Source organism: Cyprinodon tularosa, unplaced genomic scaffold (assembly GCF_016077235.1).
Source record: "Cyprinodon tularosa strain WSP-4 unplaced genomic scaffold, ASM1607723v1 ctg97, whole genome shotgun sequence".
Lineage (NCBI taxonomy): Eukaryota > Metazoa > Chordata > Actinopteri > Cyprinodontiformes > Cyprinodontidae > Cyprinodon > Cyprinodon tularosa.
Window position 1 is genome coordinate 186,685 of NW_024039751.1, and position 17,651 is coordinate 204,335.

The following is a 17,651-nucleotide window of genomic DNA, read 5'->3' on the forward strand; positions in this document are numbered from 1 at the left end:
AAGTAATCTCAAGGCACTTTACAGTTCAACCAGATCAAACAGTCAAATTGATTCAAAGTTTTCTATCTAAGGAAAACTGGTTGATTGCATCGACTCATTGACTCAAATGCAATCCCTTACACTAAGCGGCACTTGTAGCGACAGTGGAGAGGAAAAACTCCCTTTAACAGGAAGAAACCTCCAGCAGAACCAGGCTCAGTGTGAGTGGCCATCTGCCGAGGCTGACTGGGGTTCATGCGGCGCCCATGGAGCAGCGTGGGGTTCAGGGTTTTTGCTCAGGGACCCCAGAGGGGCAATTTTTGGGACTGGGGCCCAAACCTTTGGATTTCAAGCATAATGCCCTCACCACTAGGCTGCAACTCACCTAAATTCCAATATTATTCTAGAATCTTAAATATTCTGGAGTGTCTTGTCAGTAAATGCATATAAATCAACTTTTTACACACTTTTTTTGTCTGGGTTATCTTTAGTGGTACATTTTATCTAACTGTAAATATTCTGCTTTTATTTCCATCTGTATGCTATCATACATGCAGCCTAGCTACTCAAAATCTATGAATTATTTATGCAGCATGATAGCCATTTTATTCTTAAATATTAGAAAAAATTCAACACTTCAATGCGGTTTTATAATTTTTTTTAATAGTATTGTTTCCTATCAAAAAAAATCATTCACTAAAAACCTTAAAATGTAATAGATATAAACTTTTTGGAAGAACACAGTCTGTTCCTGTTTCCATGTACATAATTCTATAGAAAATGTCTTAATTGATTTAAAAAAGAATGACCTGGTTCAGTTAGGTCAGAGAGGGTGAGGCTGTTGATATGACTCTCAAATACTACTGGAATGTATTGGGTGAGCAGCTGGCTTAAGTTATTTGGTAACGGATAGCAGTCTGATTGACAGGTATCTAATCCAATCAAATGCGTACGACGCCATTCGCGGACCGGAAAGCCCCCGCGCCATTGTCCAATGAGCACACGGCAGATACTGAAACGGTTGGTTACGAACGCTCTTTAGCCCAATAGAATCACGAGATTTACGCCCGCAGTGATAAATGACTCCGCCCATTGCCTTCCATTTCTGAACTGAGGAGACACCGCCGCGTTCGCGTACCGTCCGTACCAGTTTTTTTTATATACATGTTTAAGTGAGAAAAATAACTCGGTTCAGTGTCGTAGGTTTTGCGGAATTGCCTTAATATAGCGGAAGAAGCGGAACACTTTAAGTGTCGCGGTACGCTGTTCGAGTTCTAGCTAAAGCTAGCTTTTATTTCATATTTTAACTTTACAAAGCGGCGTTTTCCGCCGTTTTTTTTTTTTTCCTTCTCGCCGCCCCGCTCACTCTACCCCCTTGTGTGTGAGTGGGGGCCTGCAACGTCGGTTTAGCCACGAGGCGCGTCGGTTGTGTCGGATTAGAGCGATGGCAGAGTTCGGCAACGGACTAGCAGATGAATCTCTACTAGATTCAGATCCCGGACATCCCGAACTGGAGGACCCAGGTGTCGGCGACGAAGATCCGGGATTAGAAGAGGGAGAGGCCGCCATTGAAGACCCGGTGAGTAAAGGGTATTGTTCCACGAGTGAAAATCGCCTCTAGTAACTAGACGCGTCAATACAACATAGACACTGATATGAATGAAATGTAAAATATAGGAATACAGTTATTCTCTCTCCCTCCCCCCTCCTCCTCAACAAATCATGGGTCACATGCCGTTCTGTAATGCTACCTCGGTATCAACTGCCATTGTGGTTCTTTCAGTGCAGCAGTACTGGGTGGTGACATGCGTGGTGTCCGCGGCCATCTTGGCGCAAGAGCAACGCCAGTTTCTCTGCGCTAGAGAGAGCAGCCCTAGCCGGTTGGGGGTGGGGGGTTTGAAAAAAAAAAATGCAGGACGGAGATGCGGGACACTGTTGGGGCGAGCACCGGACAGGCCGCAGCCGTTAGCTGTCATTTTCCAGCTCCATCTCCTTTGAGAAGGCGACCGTCTTACGGTAATTTACCATATTCTATTTATTTTTTTTATTTTATTTTCGCTGCGGTGTCAGGCGTTGCTGTACGCGCGCGCCCGCGAATGACCCAGCGGCTAACGTTAGCATCGATGCTGCACCCCGAAAAGACCAGCGAACCGGCCAACCGTTATTCGGTTTCCGGATAAATCTACAGCGCGTCATGTTTGGCTGTTGGCCTTAATTATATCACGCGATAATATCAACTCTCATGAGCTCGTATCAATTAAGCGAACAATAAAGCTGGATCAGGCCGACATACTCTTTCGCCATATTTTTCGTGCCTTTTGGCCGACTGTGCGCGCGTTAACATGCATCACTGGGAGTTCAAAATGAACGCCAACAGCACAATTTCATTTACATTTGCACATGCGCATCCTATATTTTTGCATTAGTGCATTAGCATTTCCAATTATGTGATTACATGCTTGTTTTATTTTGTGCAAGGAAAAATCGTGGCTCGGAATGCAGAATAGTAAAAAGGGGGTCTGCGGTATTTAAGGGGCTGGGTTTTTTTGTTTGCTAGAGCAAGGAGATTGAATGAGCAGAGGGAGGGGAGAGAGATCTTGGCCTTTATATGCGACAAAAAATAGTTGAACCTGTCAGATGCCGGCGGATTATACATCCTGTCTTGAACGATGCTCAGGTTGTCTATAGTTTGAGATTCTGCATAAAAAATATACCAATTTTATAGCTTCATCTTGGCTGCCTTGCCTCCACTTTTTAGCCAATTATTGGAGGATCTAAATTTAAATTGGTCCAAGGGTGTTTCCAAGACCAAATGTGGAATATTTCAGGTGGAGGCAATTGCTCTGAATGATGCTGTAGCTACTCCCACTGTGCTGCAGTGCACCACTGTCAGACAGGAGGGACTGCTCACACGTGAGGGCACAGGGAAGTCTCTATTCACTGCCAATGAAGAGGATTTTACATGAAAATGTTATTGGAGAACTATATGAAGTAAAGAATGACAAATGTATGATTATTTGAGTGGTTATTTGCTGCATTTCATTGCCTTGTACCTGTGCAATTACAGTAAAGTTGAATCTAATCTATTTTGACACAGAGAGGTTTGTGCAGTTTAATGACATACCAATGTGTAAACACAATAATTGTGTCAATTCAATATTGACATGTGTTAGGTTTGCTGTGCTATATATTTACTTCTGTTTGCAGATGTCAGTTTTTTTTAAGGGGGGGTCAATTGGGATTAATTGCAATTAGCATTAAAAACTATGAAGGCTTTTTTTTTTTTTTAAATCAGCGAACATTTTCATCAGCAGGTTAAACTTAAATCTGTTGTTGGGTTTTATAGAAATCACATGAAGTTTAGGGTTATGCACTTTAATGTCGTAATGGGGGTGACTTTATTTGGATCTCCTACTGTGTATCTACACATTTTTTTTTTCATACCCTCGTATGCTTTAGCATAAAACTAAAATGTCAGGTCAGACTCTTTTATAAAACCAAAAATGGTATCCTTTAATTTGCAGTGAGAGGGGCTGCTGCATAGGGCTGTAGTCTGTTTCTACTGCAGTAAGGACTTTCAGACAAGTTTGTTTGTTTTTAGAGTTCTGATTTCGAGAGGCTGATTAGAATATTCCTGTTTCTGAAGGAACTGGAGGCAATTAAAGCTCGGGTCCGAGAGATGGAGGAAGAGGCCGAAAAGCTGAAGGAGCTACAGAACGAGGTGGAGAAACAGATGAATCTCAGCCCCCCACCAGGTATGTTCGTCTTCCCCATTATTTGTTTTTTTTTTTTTTTCTCTTGTCTTTGTTGCAGTGAGTTTTTTTTTTTATATGGGTTGCTTACTGTCTTAAATAGGGCTGGGTACCGAACTTCGGTACTTTTATGGTACCGACCGAAATGCTTCGGTTCTACAGAGTATCGAAACATGCCTCGTCTTTCGGTACCAAGTTTCGGTGATTGGCTGGAACACTTAAGGTGATTGCGTCATCCAGGAAAAATACACAGGTGGTCACGCCTACAGCCAGGGTTCATGTGTATCTTTTGTGAACTGGTTGCAGCGTCGCGGAACCCCTTTAAAATGCCGCCCAGGTCAAAAGTGCGGCTTCACTTTATTAAGACTGATGCTAATAGTGCACAATGCAATACATCGTGCACGGAAACAATTTAAGAGCAGAAAGTTGCTCTGTGTTTGACTGCAAGAAGAGCGGACCGCAGCCAGCGCGACCATCCTCCTCTCAGCAGCCCGTGGGCAGAGCAAAGCCAGAGCGGAGTGAATCATGCTGCTTTCAAACTGGACGCAGCAAGAGCAGCAAAATCTCGTCTGCTGCTTCCTTTTTGCTGCTTGTACCAGCTTCTGACGCGCTGCTGAAGAAGCTTTGCTGCTCTGGCTGCGCGGTCGCAAAGTGGGTCAGACGCGCGTTGGGCGGAGCTACTCTATCCTTTATTTGCCTTGCAGCTATATTTGCTGTGATCAGTGGGAATAAAGTAGTTTTATTATGTTTTTAAGTGGGAAAATCCACCTGAAAACGTGATCAGTGCAGTCAGTTCATCCTGCCTTCAATATTTCTGTCGGAGCCGCTCAGACCCCCCATACCAGCGGTGCGCTGTCAGTAGGATCCCATTCAACGGGCTTGTTTGTCAGACATGGTAATTTTTCTAAAGGAAAACTGCTAAGTAAAAAGGTCCTCAATGTTACAGTGAATATTAGACACTGAATTATTTATTTTTTTATGTAAGAGGAAAAATGTAAATGGAAAAACAGAGCTTAAAATAAAACTCAAGATTTGTACTTTTTTATGTTGTGTAATTTTCTTTTTTTTCGAATTGATATTATAAAACTGGTATCGAAAAAAGTATCGTTCAGGAACCGGTATCGAAGTGAAGGTATCGGTATTGGTACCGGAACCGAAATTTTTTTAACAATACCCAGCCCTAGTCTTAAAGACACTTGGGTTGATGCATTTGTTCATTAAGTTACCCAGTTCTCCTTTAAGTTGGCTGAAACTCAAGCATGTTTAAATGACAAAATGACTTGGAGTAGTGAGCCAGTAGGATTACTTCATATTTCACTGTCCACCCCGCCACCTATTCCACCTTCATGCTACTATTGGATGAAAAATAAAGTGTCAGGTTTTGTGTTTCTGCTGGGTCTCAGTGCAATAAATCCCCTCAGTTCTGCAGTTATGTTCTCACTGCAGGCAAATGCAACCTAAATACTTTGGTATACTTTGGGCCATTGGTGATCCATATTCAGCTTTTAATTTGAGTCAGTTATGTTCCTTTTCACGTTAAAAAAAATCTGAATTGTAGCGCCTCTGTGTTTTTTAAAATGTGAGCGCTCAAGCCCATTTCATCCAACTCGTTACCCTGGCTTTAGCCCCTTTCCAACTTAAAACGCATGTTTTTCAAATCTGGGTCGACCCGCTAACAATCGGCATTTGGCTGCCTTCAAACTGGCAAAAAAAGCTTGGTCTATCCCCTAGCTGAAAATCCGTGGCCTCTGTCCCCCAGCAGCTGCGTGTCCGGCGACGCCTCATGCCATTTACTGTTGATGTCACCCCTGCAACAGAAATCAGGAAAGTAAACAATGGAGAGCAGCATGTAAGAAACCCTGGGCGTAGTTCTTTTAATGTTTTTCTCTTTTATCTGTCCGAATTTCTCACCAGTGCTGCGCCAAATGTAAATGTCGTTTCGACTTGTTAGATCAGAAGCTAGTGGCGCGCTGTGCTGATGTCCATACGTTGTGCTCAGTGGTGTTGCTAATTTAGCAGGTCAACCTGGGTCTGGTGTTCCCACAGCATGCCGATAAGAGCCGAAGCGATTTTAACGCGGATCGCTTGGAAAGATCAACATGATACTAACTCCAGCAACAGCACTCATTGCTCCAACACATTAGAATCAGTTCTGCTCTCTTCTTCTCTCCCCTCTATTCGTCTTATAAGATGATCATGATGTCAGCTCCCATGGTTAAAGAGATTATAATGACACAGAGTTTCTGACACCTGTTATTACTTCTGAATATGGTTTGCTGCTGTGTGATGTCCACACTGTTCGTCTGTGCATATGGGCCCTGTTCGGGGCCATAAATGGTTCAGACTGGAGTCTGGTGGCTGCATGAAACTAGTAGTGTTAGCTGCCATGTGAGAAAATTGTTGAGTATCAAGCAGTGTGAATGTAGCTTTAGATGTTAGCACTGTGTTGTAGTGGTCCAAATATGCAACCATGTTAAACCTAAGAAAATGAAAGTTGAAACTTTCAAGCTGTTAGAATCACTGTTATTAGGTCTGCTTGACCTAATAACTTCTGGAACTTGCAGAGCCGTTTGATAGCTGTTTTTCTTCTTCAGTTCACAGATTTTTAAATTCCACTAGATATCCGACGTGTCTCTGCTTTAACCCAACTCTGTTAAATAACTGGATCATTAGTAGGATCATTCTGGGGGGCAAAATCTTCAACATTGGATTGGCAGGAGTGTAAAGTGTACATTTAACAGGGCAGGACCACCGTTATTGCAGCTTTTGAGCTAACGCAGGCTGAGTAGTAGAGCAATGTTTCTTTCTTGGGCTCTGATTGTATTTAGTTAATTGCCTATAGTCAACACATCTAATTTTGAAAGATGCATTTTATCATCAATTCTGTCATTACCACAAAAAAGATCAACAATTTATCAGCCTGAGCAATTGGAGGAGAAAAGGGGATCTAGGTTTATTCCTCCTGTTATCAGTACCAGCTTAAATAGTTAATATTGAAATCTCCTTAACAACTGGATTGTTGTTCTTGTGATGTACACAAATAAAGGGAACATTCAAATGACACGACTTAGTTTTATTTATTTTTTTTTTAAGCCTTCTGTTGTCCAAATTAACTCTCTGAGGGTCTTTTTACTCAAACTCACAGCCTCAGGATTCCAAGCTCTATGCCCTAACCACTAGGTCACCACTCCCCCTACATCTGCATTTGACCCATCCCCTTGGGGAGCAATGGGCTGCCATGGTGAGGTGCCCTGGGAGCAATGTGGGGTTAAGGGTCTTGGTCAGACTCCCAGAGTGGCAGTCTGTGAGCTTGAACTAAAAACCTCAGGGTTCCAAGCTCTACACCCTAACCACTAGGGGTGTAAATCACACCCATCATGGCGATTCGATTCAGTAGGGCTGCAACTAACGATTATTTTAAAAATCGATGAATCGGCTGATTATTTTTCCGATTAATCGATGAATCGGAAAAAAAATATTTTTTATATTAACCTCTTTATTCCAAAATAAACATTTTAGACAGAACAAACAAGCACACAAGTACAGGTTGCTCATTAACTGTACTGGTGCAATATGAAAAATAAATGTTTGTGTTAAAACTACGCAAACTTACATGACAAATGTAGCTGTACATCCACAAAATATAGGGTAGTTTGTTTCATAAAGCACAAAAAAAGACAGGCATTTTTGTTTTTTAAAGCCCCTAAGGGGTTCAAACAATAGGTCCCCCCATTTCAACAAATGAGTTTTTTTTAGACTAGAAGAGTTCTGCCTTTTAAGACAGGAAAGTATAGCAGTTAAAGTTGCTACTTGAGAAAATACTTAACCATAGAGATGAAAATAGCCCTGTGATTCAAATTATAAATTGTATTTGGAATAAAAATGAGAGAACTAGGGGTGCTAAAAAACACATCCTCCAAAGACAGATATTTACATGGAAATGTGGCATATAATTAATTGACATTACTGATCTTGCTGGATTTTATTCTGCTTTACTTCCATAAATTGCAGGATCTTCTTTATCTTTGCCAGAAGATTTAAACTTTAAAAGCCTTGCCTTCATAATTTGCAAGTAAATTTATTTATAAAGAAAACATAAACGCTGCTTAAGCTAATTCAAATGAAATTAAAAGTAAAATAAGTAGCCAACCTTATCACTGTCTGTAACCTACTAACACGGTAAGGAAAGCATCAGATGAGCTACCTGAGAAACCAACGTAACGTTTCCCCACTTTAAAACCAAACAAACATGGTTACTCATCCTGCTGATCAGCTCTCTTCACTGCCATTGAAGGCTCCAACGTGTTTTCTTTTCAGGTGCTGCGTCATAACAGTGGTGCTTCCGTGCCATGTTCATTTGTTTTGACAAAAGTTGCATGTTACGACTTTTTTCACTTTACAAAGCGCAGGCTATTTTAATAATTGTGATCAATTTGCGCCGTCAATCCCGCCGCATGCGCGCGTCATTTGCAGTCTGAACGCTGAGGGTAAATTCCTCACTAAATTCCTGCGGCTCTGCCTGCAGCGCTGAGAGGGATTCCTGTGGGAGAGGGAGAAAGGGGTTGGGATGGGGGGGGCGCCCCACAGCAGGCAAAAGCCGCCAGTGACACCGTAAAAAGTCGCCAGATTTGTCGCAAGTTGCTTTTTTGAAAAATAGTCGCTGGAGGGGTCTGAAAAGTCTCTGAGTTGGCAACACTGCACCTGCGGCGCTGACTCGCTCCGCCATATATTTTTTTTCCTTCCCCGGATGACGGCGGCGGCGGATGACGCATTAATCGCGGGACACAACTAATCGATGATTAAATTCGTTGCCAACGCTTTTAAAAGTCGATTTTTATCGATTTTATCGATTCGTTGTTGCAGCCCTACGATTCAGTATCAATTTCCCGACCCAAATTTTCACACAAATGACTCAAACCCACAAGGGGTGTGTAAGTCATCTTTTTCCTCCGCCATTTGCATACCCAAGCGGAAAAGCTAATAATTAAGGAACTGTAAGGCCAAATGATTTGTGAGACATTATTTGAAAGCTTACACATTCTTGTTTCTAAAAATATGAGAAGTGTGACTTAAACACTGCCTAAACTGCATCCGTTCAAACGTGACTCCTAGTTTTGTTTTTTGTTTTTTTTTTTGTTTTTATATTTCTGGAAAATAGTAGGTCTTTTCTTAATAGCAGTAACAAGGAAAGGCTCGATACTATATAATAACTTTGTCAGACCTATGGGACTTTTAACTTCGTGTTTCCAAATTGTGCTTATTGCTGTTACACAAAATTTTGAGAAAAATTCGCACTGAAGCATTTTGATGACCACTGAACATTTTTGAAGCATTTTGAAGCATGCAATCAATTGTTTTCTGTTTTCTTTTGTTGGCTGGAAAATTATGAACACAAACATACCCAAGATCGAAGGCAGCTGTTTCGGGAAATAAGTCTTATTAGCAAGATGCTAAGCGTTAGCCCTGACAAGCAAACTTTTATTTTTATTACAAATATGCTGGATTAGATTTAATTGTTGAACCCTGATAAACAAGCAGGATATAAACAGTTGAAGATTGGATTTATAAAATGGCCTCAGGATCTCTTTAATACAAAAGCAAAGAGCGGTTGTACTAGACTTATGTTTTTTTTTTTTTTTTACCCCCTGCATCTTCTGGAGATGATTATATAACTATCTTGTTATCACGGCTAAACCATTAATTGTTTTCTCGAAACGATTAACCTGTAAGAGTAATGAATGAGGCTGGCCAACAGCCCTGGATTCCCAGTCAATCAATGCCTGCGGTTCCCGTAGTTGTGCAGCAGCGGTTTTATCAAAACCTTTCTTCTGGACTCATTCATTTCAAACTGTTGTCTATTCCATTTGCACAAAAGCTTGTGAAATTGTCAGTGTTGCTACCTAAATGGTCACAGAATTTTGATTTAATTCATATTCTGCGTTGTTTACGTGTGCTCCTAATTTTTTTTTGAGCAGTGCTTTTACAGTGCTGTCCCACAGGTCTGTGTGCATGTCTGGTCACTACCATGGTAAAGACAAAGAAGCCATTACAAATACAGACAATATTCCTACAGAAATGTTCTTTTGCTATTCCTGAGGCCTTCATCAGAAGTAACTTGGTACTTTAAACCTTTGGAACACAATCCTGTTGTATGCAAGGGGGTCTTTAATGTATATTGCATAGCACTTCTTGTTGGAGATGAGAAGGTAGATCTGTTGGTGTGTAAATGTTATGGATGACAACCATGCCGTGTCGACTCTCTTGGTCCATTAAACCAATAACATTAAGGGACAATTGGAGACATCCACCACAGCACCTTTAGCCATAATAATGTCAAATGATTTAAAAATGATACTCTAATTGGGCTGTTATTGCTTTCAATCAGCTTTACAGCTCTAGAAATGCTTTAAACGCATTTAGTTGCACATACATGTGAAACCTGTCTGACCAGTCAGGAATGTTGAAACCGTAATATTTCAACAGCAGTGTGTGTAACAAGGTTCAGTGTTTCCCATTTGGTAAAACCTGCTAATTAAGGTTCCAGAGCTGCATCTAATGGACCCTGTCTGTTTCACAGCAGTCTTATCATCTTATCTGCTTTGTTTTTCTCCTCCAGTTGGTCCTGTCATCATGTCCATCGAGGAGAAGATGGAGGCAGATGGCAGATCTATTTATGTTGGCAATGTAAGTCTTATTTTCTCACTTGGACTCATGTCCACCATGTATCTCAGTTAAAGTTCAAGATCTCCAAAAGATATACATTTTTCCACTTTGTGTAATTATTTGGGTTGATCTTTATAAGTAGACCAGTAACCATTTTTATTTTTGCTTTCACTTTTTAAATTGAACCCTGAAATTTTTAAGTTCCACTTGATGAGGCACTTCCATGTTTTTACTGTTGAAAATACAGCTGTGAGTTGGCTGATGGTATTAGGATAGTTCCTGTGCTGTGAGCTTCAACTCCCTCCTGCTTTGTTAGTATTTTCTTTTCTTCCTGACACTTGTGAGCACTGCCCTGCTGTGGCAGATACATTGTGACCTATGAAACCCATCAACAGCGATAATGTTTGCAAAACAGATTTAAATATGTTCATTTTAAACACCAAGGTTATCTTATCCAGTTTGAATTAAACGTGATATGTTGTCTCCCAGTGACGTACTCATATGCCTTTTCATATCGTCTTTCATCAGGTGGATTATGGAGCCACGGCGGAGGAGCTGGAAGCTCACTTTCATGGCTGTGGTTCAGTAAACAGAGTCACCATTCTATGTGACAAATACACAGGGCATCCCAAGGGGTAATAATGCACCCACTGTTCTCTTTTGTTGTCCCTTGAGTTTCTAAGGATATATTTGGTAATAGTTTTGATCGATTAGTAATCAAATGTAGCGTTTCCCTAGAGCAAGTTTTTTTTTATTTTTATTCAGCTTCAGTTATCATTAAAGGAGGTTTCAGTTCAGTTTGGTTTGTTTAAAACCAGACCTCTAGCAGAATTCAAAATTGTCTTTCATTTTTGTATTTAGACATTTCTGTATCTTTTTTTTCCTCCCACTTTTAGTTTTGCTTACATTGAGTTTGCAGACAAAGAGTCGGTTCGGACAGCTATGGCCCTGGATGAATCCCTTTTCAGAGGCAGACAGATAAAGGTGAGACTGTTGATCTACAGCCAAGGAGAAATGAGCGGTGGCAATCCAAACGAACTGTAACGTTCACTGAGTCTCCTTAACCATCTGTAGGTGGGAGCCAAGAGAACAAACAGACCAGGCATCAGCACCACAGATCGCGGTTTTCCACGGGGTCGGTTCCGATCACGGGGAGGAGGAAGCTTCGCCTCGCGTGCGCGATATTACACCGGTTACCCACCCAGAACCAGAGGACGGGCCTTCAGGTGAGCAGCTGTGGAGACGTCTTCTGTTTCATTCCCTTCATGCAGACCATGCCATTCACAGTTTGATCTGTACGGTAAATTATAACTGTAGGCTTAAACATGAAGGAAAAAGGCCTTCTGTTTTTGTTGCAGTCTTAGGGCCATCTTAGTTCAGTTCAATCATGCGTAGCTGTCCTCTCTTTGGTCTTTGCTACCATATTTAGAGCAGTTGTTGCTCAGTAAGAACAACTCCTGGTTTAATCTCTTTCATTTGTGTAACAGAAAATGTCTGACCCTCAATGTCAGACTCTAATCAGCCACTCCACCACATTCCATGAAACCCTTGCTCTGCTAGTTTAATCAGTGATTTAAGACACATCGCAGGATAAGGCACTGAGAGGCTTTAGATGGGAGCAATAACACTGATATAAATGGATAACACAGAAAATCCCTGAATTACTCATTTAACTGTTTAGTTTGTTTGGTTAAAGAAAGTCTAATGCTAAATATTCCCCTGTTACTGTTTCTAACAGCGTATTGCCCCTCCTTCATTAATCAGCAGCATAGGCTAATATGTAGTCCTCTCCCCCAGAGAGTAGCGCACAGACTGTTCTTCTTGAACCGGCCTTGATGGGGCCCCATCTGGTAGCTACATCAGGAATTTACCACCAGTTTATTTCAGATTGTGCTGCAATGGAACAGAATGAGCTGAACATCTGGTCCACATGTAACATTTCACCAGTGCTTTGTCTTGTTGTGGTATCTGCATCAAAATCTTTGCATGGAGCTTTTGCAAGCTTGGGAAGATTTTCACTTTTTGGCTGTAATGATGGAGTCACGCTCCAAAAGATAACGTACTTGTCTGACTGGAAATGTTCTCTGTTCTAAACTAATTCCTCCTCTGCTACCATGTAATGGTATTAAAGGATTATGCTGCCAAATAACATTTGTGTAGTTTCTACAATTCGCCAACCCATTGGAAGAAAGACGTGCTACTGCTGCTAACATTATAAACTATATAGATTAAAGTTAATGTTTATAATGCTGCATGGTATTTAAAACTGCAGTCAGCGCATTATTGAAGTGTGAATTAACATGGTAACAGAGATGCTTGAATGCAGGATTAGGTAGGCCAAAAAATTTCAGGTCTACATGAGTAAAATTATTTCTAGCCAGAAGTAATTTGGTATCTAATTTAACCATCTTTTAGAACCAAATCATTACATTTCCTCTGATCTGAATTGAAGTCCGTTCCATTTATAATCCTTAGTAAACAGCCTGTTTTACACAAACAAAACCAGCTGACCTTTGACTTTTATTAAAGATAAATACTAAAGATGGTTCAGCTCTATAGAGAAATTTGATTGAGAGATTTTTACTTTCCAAAGTAAAGTCTTTGACCTTTACATCTTATCTGTCCCTCCATCTAGAATGTGATAATCTGTGGTAGTTATATTCCTGCTAAACAGTTGGAATATTTAAGGCTATGTTCACACAGCAGCCTGAAGTGACCCAAATCCCATTTATTTTTTATTTCTCATAAACAACAATGTGAACGGCAACGCAGAAAAATGGGATTTCACAAAAAATCGGAATCGAGCATCAAGGCCTGCAGTGTGAGTGTAGCCTAAGTTTGTATCCATGACGACCCAAACAACAAATGTTGCTCTTCAGACCATCGTTTGTATGGATGCCATCCAGCAGGTCTGGATTGTAGTAGGAGCTAACACGGAGGTTGGTCTGAAGAAATTATGTAGACACTTTCAGAGCAGTGGTCTGCAGCAACAGGTGGGGGAAGGGGGCCATGCTCCATTCAGTTGAAATGAAGAACATTTTCCTGATGGGAGCATCTAGGGCTGGATGTGATCTCATATCATTATAGTGATTAATCCTCCAAGCACGTGCAGTGAAAAGCCAAGATCTGATGCCTGCCTGAATGTAGAATGGTGTGCATGGGTAGTTTTTCCTTTGTTTGGATTTTCTTGTCCTTTTTTTGCATGAACATGACCCTCCTCTCACACGGCACACACTCTCCATCAGCTCAGTGTCAGCTTCACAGCGCTCACTCCCAGAAACGAGGGTTCATTACTGCAGCCTGACCTCGGCATCTGGCCTATCAACCAGTGGACCGTCGGTCCCAGTGTGACCTGTTGGTGCTGTCTGTGTGACTGAGAGAAAATATGTGAAGCTCTGCGTGGCACCACTGTATGTCGCTCTGTGTTTGAATGTGGGATATAATGCTGCAGCTCTGAGTCATGTGCACAAAGTGTGTGTGTGTGTGTGTGTGTGTGTGGTGCTGTTTGTCCTCATGGTCTTTCCCCACAGTGACCCCAGAGGAGACTCACACACACACACAGAGAGAGAGAGAGAAAGAGGGAGGGTGCCATTGCTGTCCCCTCACACCCCAACACTTGTTTTCACCTTATATCTAAAATAAATTTCCTTTTTTTTTTTTTAAAGCTGCTTCCAGCTGATTTTTATTTTTTTTCCAAACTATAGCCTTTCCTCCGCACTGATTTTTAAAGATAGTCTGTCTACTTTATTCGTTTCGTTTACGTCTAGGCCTGAATTCAAATCTCTTCTCCCCTCACATATATCTATATATTATCACACCAGGAAATTGGTGTCCATCTTAAAGCGAACAGGAAAAAAAATCTCACCCTCTTTTTCTCTCTCTTTTCCAGGGGCCGAGCGCGACCATCATCGTGGTATTCCCCTTACTAAACACCCCCCCCTCCCCAGTACTCCCTTACTATCAGTCCCCCCCTCCCATCTCTGTTCCATTTGAAAACACATGCACACACATGACCACACACTATGAAAGTCCCCCCCCCTTCCCTCCCCTCCAAAAAAGAAGAAACCACAGAGGAGAGGATTAAAAAAAATATAAAAAAGACAAAAAATGGAAAAGAAAAAAGCCTCTCCTGGACAGAGAGAGACTGGCTGGCCGGTGTGAGATTGTGTGAAAGCGTGCGTGTGCAGAGCGTGATGCGGTCACACCTGGTAAGGTAAACCTTGGTTGGCCATTGGTGGGGAGGGACATGCGCTGGCAGTTATTTGTTGGTTTTTGTTTGTTTATGAAGGGGGGGGGGGGGTTAAAGTGTTTTTTAAAAAGAGAGAAAGATGGTATCTCAGGCTGCAGATGTGTCTCCTTTGGTCTGGCTGTGACCTACTGCTTTCACACCATCACCAGTACAGCCCACCCACTCACCTTCCACCACCATCAAAAAAAAAAAAAAAAAGAATGGGAGGTAGGGAGAAAAAATAGGGAGGGAAGTAAGGTTCACTATTCAACTGTTTTTTGTTGTTAGCGCATCAGCTTGTTACTTGTAGTTTGAGTGTTTGTTGATGCAACTCTGTTGTCTGGAGTTTGTCATTACTCCCTAACCCCCCCCTCCCTCCTCACCTCCTTTTGTGTCAGTTTCCTGGCTTTTACACCCCCTCCCCTTTTTTTATATTAGTTTTTTTATTTATGGGTTATTTTCAGCTGTCCTGTGCTTCCTGGACAGCGAGGAACTCCATGATTCTTTTTTTTTTCTTCCCCACTTTATTGATTAGTTTTTTTTCTTTAGTTCCCTCCCCCTCTACACCTTGTCTTCCATCTCTCCTCCCACTCCACCTCATCCTGTCTCCCCCCCTCCTCTCTTTGTATATTAGACCACTTCTTGTCGTTTCAGGTTTCAAGACCAGTGGAGGCTGACAACCCCTCCCCAGGTGGCGCCGGCCCCCCCCACCGTCTCGGCAGCATCTCTGTCTCTCTCCGCTCCTGCTATGCACACTCACCCCATCCTATCAGTGTGGGGCGGCGGGGGAGGGGGGCAGGGCGACCACAGGCCTACCGCTGGAGGCATTTACTACAACAGCAAACGCTGACGACGCTTTTTAACTAACACCTTAAAAAAAAAGAAAATAAAACACACGCATCACACATCGTCCAAGACAAACATACACACCTAACCAAACGCAGCAGTAATGACGGTCAGCCAAGCCAACACATGACTTCTACACCCAGAGCCGAAGCCAATAATAGCTGAGAGGCAGACAGGCAAGTTAAGAGGGGGGGAGAGTGAGATGGGAGAGTAGGTGATTCATTATGGAGGTGTCCTGAGGGCGCCCCCTTTCTCTGAGCAGGCGCAGTGCAGCCACGGCTTGTCTGAGAGAGGCTGCTGAGCTAACAGCATGGATTTCAATTGAAGAGTGGGCTGGAGCTGTTTTTAGGGTGGGGGAAGTTGGGGCTAGGGTTTGTCTGGAGACCTTTTTGATTTCTTTTTTTTATTTTGAAAAAAAAAAAGGGAGGGAGGGGTTTGACAAATGTTTTGCTTTTTTATTTTTAATTTTTAACCCATGAGTCTGTAATTAGGAGGAAAAAAATAAAGACATTGTGTAAAAATGGAACCGCGTCAGCCTTTCTGTTCATCTATTGAAGGGATTAGATGTGTTTTTTTTTTAAAGGTAAATTCCTTTTTTGTCCCACAACTCCACTCTGGGAGCAGTGGGCTGCCATCATGCTTGGCCCAGTGTGGGGTTAAGGGTCTTGCTCAGGGACCCAGAGTGGCAGTCTGTGGGGATCGTAGCGGGTACTTGCAACCTTCCCTTTATTGGCCCTCTACAGATCTTCCATGTGGGATGATGGGTAAAAAACTTTTTATAAGGATCACTATAGGAAAAAAAAAATATCAGAATTGTTTACTCAAAAAGCTTAATTTTGTTTTTTAAGAAATTATCGATCTCTTTATAGAGAATGTTTCTAAATCTAAGGTTAACATCAATTTAAAAACTTAACTAATGTTCAATAAATGAGCCAATGAGACCAGCATAAAAATGTGCTTGAATTTACATCCTTATATGGTTATAAGAATAAAGGGCTTAAATCACAGAAGTCCTAGTTCTGTAAAAAATAAAGACATTGTGTAAAAATGGAACCGCTAGCTGGAATGACTACCTTTTTTTCTTTTGGCTTCTGAACCGCAAACCCTTAAAATATAGTTTGAGTTTGGGAACCATGGAAAGAAAAATGATAGAGGTTAAAAAATTTGATGGAATAGAAAATCCCTTTATTGTCCCAACATTGGGAAATTCAGGTGTTTAAAGCAGCAAAAAGATAAATGGTCACAGAAATGTGGTGCTTTAGAAAAATGTATAAGAATAACAAAATATTGACTGGATGGGTATTTGAAAACAACAGATGTACAAAAGGCATGTTTAAGATAGAAACTGTTAAATCAGTATGAATATAACAACTTATTGAAGTTGTTGGGAGCAATGGCGGTTATAGTTACAGCTGCTGGGAGGAAGGATCTGTGATAACGCTTCCTGGTTCATCATCCCTGCTATTAATGTGATGGAACTAGGTGCTACATGGGTCCCCAATATAAGCTAAAGATTCAAAACCATTTAGAGAAACTTAAGCTAAAGGCTCAGATGTGATATTTGACCAGAGGATAAAAGTCTTAAGCCTGGCTTTGGTTGAAGAAAATTTGTTTCTGAGTTGATGAACTTTCTTTAAAGTAGATGCTGGGATATTAAACCAGCAAAAATTTCCACTTTGGAATCTGTGTAATGACCCACATGAAGCCCAGATGGTCATAACTTGGAGGTAATGTTGGCTTTTAGCTGAGGTAAAAATGCTAAATAAAAACCTCACAGCAGTCAGAAAGGTTGGCCAACAATATAAAAGTATTAAGCTAATCAAACAATCTAAATTGATTAAGATTATACATAAACATGCAGTCTGCTCCTTTAAACTGCTCTTCCCATATTTTGATTTGTAGTAGGTGGCATTGTTAACCAGTGCATATGTTTCTGGAAGTAAACCCTACAAACACCGAGCTGAAATCATTTCCCCAAACAGACAGTTCCCTAGCATTTGTGTAGGATGTACAACTTTAGTCTGATGAAGCAGTAATGGTGTTGCAGTGTTGGTATGCACCCCCAAACCGAGTGATGTGTGCCAAATAGCTGCTGCTGGCAGTGTGTTAAGTGGAGCGAGCAGCAGTGGCCGCCATTAATCCCCCACCAACATCTGGCTGGGTGTCCAGCAGCTGTTCAGAGC

The 17,651-nt window shown here is 41.6% G+C and overlaps 1 protein-coding gene across 3 annotated transcripts; it reads left to right on the plus strand.

Annotated features, from left to right (window-relative positions):
* The first annotated feature begins 1,093 nt into the window (after positions 1-1,093).
* Positions 1,094-15,890, plus strand: pabpn1 (poly(A) binding protein, nuclear 1). 3 transcript variants are annotated; one of them, XM_038275603.1, is made up of 7 exons: positions 1,094-1,558; positions 3,626-3,734; positions 10,348-10,415; positions 10,923-11,029; positions 11,291-11,378; positions 11,469-11,620; positions 15,277-15,890. In XM_038275603.1, the coding sequence occupies exons 1-7, from the start codon at positions 1,424-1,426 to the stop codon at positions 15,470-15,472; spliced, it is 855 nt and encodes a 284-aa protein (XP_038131531.1). In that variant the 5' UTR covers positions 1,094-1,423; the 3' UTR covers positions 15,473-15,890. The 3 variants fall into 3 exon arrangements, with proteins under 3 accessions (XP_038131531.1, XP_038131532.1, XP_038131533.1); XM_038275604.1 differs by lacking the exon at positions 15,277-15,890 and adding an exon at positions 14,284-14,883 and having other exon boundaries at positions 1,097-1,558; XM_038275605.1 differs by lacking the exon at positions 1,094-1,558 and adding an exon at positions 1,852-1,995.
* The last annotated feature ends 1,761 nt before the right edge of the window (positions 15,891-17,651 follow it).

Bases quoted from the DNA above. Each gene is read 5' to 3' on its own strand.
- pabpn1 (XM_038275603.1), top strand. From the start codon at position 1,424: ATGGCAGAGTTCGGCAACGGACTAGCAGATGAATCTCTACTAGATTCA. The intron at 3,735-10,347 runs GTATGTTCGTCT...TTTCTCCTCCAG, and splicing joins GAATCTCAGCCCCCCACCAG to TTGGTCCTGTCATCATGTCC. The intron at 11,379-11,468 runs GTGAGACTGTTG...AACCATCTGTAG, and splicing joins TCAGAGGCAGACAGATAAAG to GTGGGAGCCAAGAGAACAAA.